This window comes from Perognathus longimembris, chromosome 28 (genome assembly GCF_023159225.1).
Source record: "Perognathus longimembris pacificus isolate PPM17 chromosome 28, ASM2315922v1, whole genome shotgun sequence".
NCBI lineage: Eukaryota > Metazoa > Chordata > Mammalia > Rodentia > Heteromyidae > Perognathus > Perognathus longimembris.
Window position 1 is genome coordinate 55,867,048 of NC_063188.1, and position 5,636 is coordinate 55,872,683.

At 46.4% G+C, this 5,636-nt stretch overlaps 1 protein-coding gene across 1 annotated transcript; it reads left to right on the forward strand.

The window, feature by feature from the left end:
* The first annotated feature begins 2,712 nt into the window (after positions 1-2,712).
* On the forward strand, positions 2,713-4,307 carry Rtl3 (retrotransposon Gag like 3). The gene has a single exon (XM_048336410.1). The coding sequence runs from the start codon at positions 2,790-2,792 to the stop codon at positions 4,296-4,298; it is 1,509 nt and encodes a 502-aa protein (XP_048192367.1). The 5' UTR covers positions 2,713-2,789; the 3' UTR covers positions 4,299-4,307.
* Positions 4,308-5,636: the final 1,329 nt, after the last annotated feature.

The window sequence follows — 5,636 nt, forward strand, 5'->3', positions numbered from 1 at the left end:
TCTTGCCTAGGCTAGGATCTGAGGATTCAGACTAACTAGGATTACTGGTGTGATCCACCAGTTCCCTCTAAACTTAAATGTTATGAATGGCTCCATTTCAGTTTCATAAACTGAGGATTAGATTGAATTTTAGAAAAACTAAAAACATTTACCTAATTTGTAGCTATTGTGTGTATCATATGTACAGGTTATGATATAGAAGGCTATTTGATAGCCAAAGAGTAGAAAATTACAATGGTTAAAGAGAAATTCCAAGAAGCTGGAGGTTTTGAGTTTAGCACAGGCTGCTTTATATCCATCAGTAGCTCTCAAGTAGCAGCATAATCTTACAACAGTGAAGCCAGCTGATTTGTGTAAGATCCCCAAACCATTAAATAGATTAAATTATGTTCAAAATAATTTGCTTAGTGATGGACATAGAGATGTAACATGTGCTTATAAATATCTTTCTGATTTTTCAAATTGGTAAACAGCAACTCTGTGTTTTGACTTCTCAATGGGAAGGAAATGTTCAGTTCTGAGAAATTTGCACAAGTAGAATGCATCATCTATTTTCTGGTTGTGATGGTATTTTTATGTGTGATGTATTTCCAAAAAGAAAAGAAAGTTTGAGGGAATAAATTTAAAGAATATATTTTTAAAATAAATTTAAATATGCAAAATATTGTGCTTTTCCAAGATCAAGTAGCTCAGGCTGTAAAAGTGGCTGGGGTTTTGGTCAATTGCATTAGGCTGACTAATGTAGAATTGACCATTTGTAAAGGAGATTTCAGAGAAGGGACCACTCCTTACCGAGATGAAAATAGCCGTCACTGAACCTTGCTATCTGGCCCATGCCCAGGTTATAATTGTGATCTAACATAGGAAGAGAAAGAGATACCGAGCAGGATCATTTTGCAAGACACAAGTCCCGGTGGGCTACCTGTGTGCTATCTGGAGCTTGCAAGCCACACAAGGAAGTGTGAAAATACTGGCTAAGACATTCAGAAAGAGTTGGACTCTGGTGGCTCACGCCTATAATCTAGCTACACAGAACGGTGAGATCTGAGTATTATGGTTGAAGCCAGCCTAGGCAGGAAAATACATGAGACTTGTTATCTCCAGTTAACAAGCAAAGAGGCGGAAGTGGAGCGAGTGGCTCAATGGTATAGTGCCAAGCTTGAGCAAAAAAAAAAAAAAAAAAAAAAACTGCTAAAGGACAGAGTTCTGGCCCTGAGTTCAAGCCCAGGATCAGCGTGCTCGAAGGTAGACACACACACACACACACACACACACACACACACACAAACACACACAAACACACACAAACACACACTACTCAGCAAGAGCCAGGGTCCCTGCAAAACTCTGAACTGCTGCAAGACCTCACTGACAAAGTGGTCCTCCTTTGCATTTTTACCCTGCTCTACCTTGCCTAGATCTGTGCACAGTAAAGTTTCCAAGAAAACATTGCAGCAAGGGACACAGGACTGAGTAGGTGGGCAGAAGAACGGGCTAAGCGGGCTACAGGCTGCCCCCTACGTGAGAATTAAACAAAAGACCCAGTGTAGAGAGAATAGGGGTAGGTTACATGAGACAGACATTTAAAAAATCAAGTCCCAAACCACTGTGGTCATTCAGAAATGTTTGCAACTTTTCACAAGGGCAGTGGTATTACTCCCAATTTCCTGCCCAAATATTTATTAAAGTAAGCAAGGACAGGGTACATGAGAGTGCTTCACATCAGCGCAGCATCCCACTCTCCTTGCTGCTGTGAACTGTGAGGTACTGTCAAGGCAAAAAAAACCCTCTTCCACACTCGAAATAGCTATGTTACAGAGGAGAGTTGGAACGTGTTCTGGGAGTGGGTGTGTTTGTTTGAGTTCAGGGTGTGCAGAAAAGGCAAGCCTCCACAGCCATTCACACACTTTCCTCCTCAGCGATGGGTATGCGGACAGCCGAGCTCCTGTACTGTCTCTGAATGGTAACGTACATTTATAAAGATTATTTTCTGAACTATTTTGAGGCATCTTATAAATAATATGCATGTGTCTGCTAAGCGCATATGTGTGTGTATATATGTATATATAGATATAGACATACATATGTATGTATATTTAGTCAACTTTTGCTTGTTTTCTCCTGAGGCTAGTCATGTGCAGTTTCTTATTCGGTGTGATTTCTGAGGTGTCAGAAAAGAGCTCCCCACTACCTAATGACCCAAAAATATCTCTACCACAGGGTCTAAAATCCCCATATTGCTCGAACATTTGATTTAGTCCCTGAAAGCAGCTGTAAAAATCCAAGTGTTGCATTGGGATGTAAGGCAGACATTTGAAATTAAAAACTGTAAAACAAATATATGGGGGGAAAGTGCTTATGCTAGCATGTGCTGTTTTCAAGAGAATGCAAAATGACATGCCTGGTGTGGGTCAGGTACTATTGTTGAAATGCCACCGGGCCAGAGGCAGCATTTGTGCCCGAGTTCATGAACATGAGTCTGAGGAAAAAGCAAGCCAGCGCTGCTGGACAGATTAGGTTTTAATTTATGTTGAATGGAATGCTTTCCACAGTTTCTGATCCTCAGCTCCCACTCTCTTCACAGTGTTTCTCACACTTCCCTTTGCTGAGCTCCGGAGGCTCACGGTGACCTCTTGGTAATCAGCTTTGACGGGATCCAAATCCCCACCCCTTGGAAAACTCAAGGAGCCTGACGTCTGCCTGTGAGCAGCTTTCAGGAAAGACCTCACAAGCCGCTACCCAATCTCGCTTGGTAGCAAATTGCCAAACCAAGCCCATTTCCTCAAAAGATGGTAGAGGACTTAGCAGCCTCCTACATTGCTCTGAAATTGGAGAATGAAATTCTACAGGCCCAAGTACAGAGGCTGATGGAAGAAAATGCTGCCCTCCAGACCCAGATCCCAGAGTTCCAGAAATCCCGAGCAGCCAAACAAGATGAAACCCTCAAAAAGCCCGCAGAGGCCCGGGAGTCCCGGGAGTCCTCCGAACTCCTGGAGCCCCCAGCGGCCTCGGGGCTCCAGGAGCCCCCAGAGATCAAGGAGGCCCAGAAGCCTCCCGAGCTCCTGGAGTCCCCAGAGATCAAGGAGCCCCAGGATGTTGCCGCAGCCTGGGAGCCCTCCGAGATTAAGGAGGCCCAGGAGCCCCCAGAGCTCCAGGAGCTCACAGCTGGGAAACCTCCAGCAGGCCAGGAGCCCCAGGCACCTCCAAAGAGCCATGAGCTCCCAACAACCTGGGAGTCAGAGCCCCCAGACAGCCAGGATAGCCCAGAGGCCCAGGAGCCCCAGGATTCAGAATCCAAGGGCACCCCAAATAGTGAGGAATCCCAGAAGGAACCAGAATACCAGGAGACCTCATCACACCTGGAGCCTCTTGAGCTTACAGCTACCCAGGAGCTCCTGGAGCCTCGGGTGTCCCAGGAGTGCGTGGGTCCATCAGATGCCCAGGAGTTCCTAGATCTCCCAGCAGCCACACAGACCCTGGAGGGCCTAATCGTTGTGGGGGCATCTGCAACTTCAGAATGTCCCCAAGCCCCCAGTGGATTAGAGGTTTCAACTTTCCCTCTAGAATATCCTCTAGCCTTCAGTGGGGATGCCCAGAAGCTTCCCGAGTTCCTGATTCAACTGAGTAGTTACATGAGAGTCAGAGGGCACCTGTATCCCACTGAAGCAGCCCTGGTGAGCTTTGTTGGCAATCGCTTCTCAGGTGAGGCAAGAAGGTGGTTCCAGCCCTTGCTGGATATTCAAAGCCCCCTACTGGAGCAATTTGAAAGTTTCATCCAAGTGCTGCAAAATACTTTTGACAATCCAGAAGACCTGGAAGATGCCAACCACAGTATTCGTCAACTGTGCCAAGGGGAGGGCCCTGTTCACCGGTATGCCACCCGTTTCCACTTCCTTGCTCAAGAGCTGAAGTGGAATGAAGGCACTCTCTGCATCCAGTTTCGAGAAGGGCTGGCCAGTTCAATGGGAAATGAAGTGTCTCACAGAAGCCTGCTTGCCAACCTATCTGACCTGATCATTCAATGTGTCCACCTAGGACAGAAGAGAAGTGAGGCAGCTGGCCTTGTTCCATCAGGCCCAAGCCCCTCTGAAGAGAGAGAGGAGCCTGAGAATCCACCTGCTGAAAACCAGCCAGTGCAAGCTGCCAGCAATCGCCCACACCTCAGTGAAGCTGAAAGGGCACGCCGCCGTGAAGGCCACTTGTGTCTCTACTGTGGGCATCCTGGTCATTTTGCCAGAGATTGTCCTGTGAAGCCTCATCGTGCCCAGCAGGCGGGAAACATGGAGGCCCGGCGGTAAGGGGGACCCCGGGCGGGCCAATCTACAAATATGCGTCCCCCTCTCTTCCAATATCCATGTCTCGTACCCTATGGCTTACGGTTGAAATCCGACTGGGAAGACGACAGTTCTTTGAGCAAGCAATGGTAGATTCCAGCTCCTACAGAAACAGCATCGACAATTCAGTGGTTCTTCGAGAGAAGTTGCCAGTCCGCAATAACATCTTCCCTTTGATGCTGGAGACCGTCGATGGCCGTCCACTGCTCAATGGACCCATCACCAAGGAAACGCCACCTGTTGAAGTCAAAATTGGCAACCATGTTGAAGAGCTCCAGTTTGACATCATTCATGCACCGCGATACCCTCTGATTCTTGGAATCCACTGGTTAGAAACACATGACCCAAACATAGAGTGGAGTACCCGCAAAGTGTCCTTTCCATCACGTTATTGTCACTACAATTGTTTCAGGCACCGGTGGAATAGAAGGCAGCGTGATGAAATAATTGCTGGGTAGATCCTGGGTCCTAGTGACTTTCTGGCAATGTGTCTCCTGTTACCTCAGCTGCCATCAGCATTTGCAGCTCTCTAAATCTTCCACTGAACCTCTGGCTATGGACTAAGGCTACCTGTACAACGATTCTGCCTCTTGGATCATGGTTTGAACCTGACGATTTGAACTGTTTTTTGTTTGTTTGTTTGTTTTGTTTTTTTTACCCCCACCTTGCATGCCTCCCCTTTTGAGCCCTGCATTATGAGACTATTTTAATCACATTTTATACTAACACTATGCATGAAAATAGATTTTAGAAACTAACATGAAAAACATGTAGCTGTTTGACTCGATTCTTTTTTTAAATCACGCTTCCTTGATCACAAAGTAATTGTAACTTTTTTCAATAAATATCATTTTGAAAGTGATATTTTTTTAAAAATCATCAATAAACATTGGCATTTCTATTTGTGTTGGAATTATTTCTGGGCTTAGTTGGGGGAATGAAGGGCTAGCAAGGTGGAGGGAAAAGAGCAAATTAGAAAAGGCTTAACTTTGGAGTGAGGTCCTGAACATTTTCAGAAGCAGAGACCAGATCAGAGTGTGACAATACAGTGGGAGGTGGAGAGATAGGGAAGGGTTGGGGCTAGGATTCCCTGAAGTGGGGGGTGGGGTGGAGAGAAGGCCTATGGAGTTGGAGAGAAGGTAGGGGGAAGTTTGGGGAGAAGACTTGGGAGGGAGTGGGAGATGGTGTGGGGGAGGTGGGTGGATGCTGAGGGCAGCCGGAATGAGGAGGGAGAAATCCATACAACCTAAAGGAAACATCAGCTGAGATTGCAAGCAGCTTGGCAGACAAACTTCTTCAACT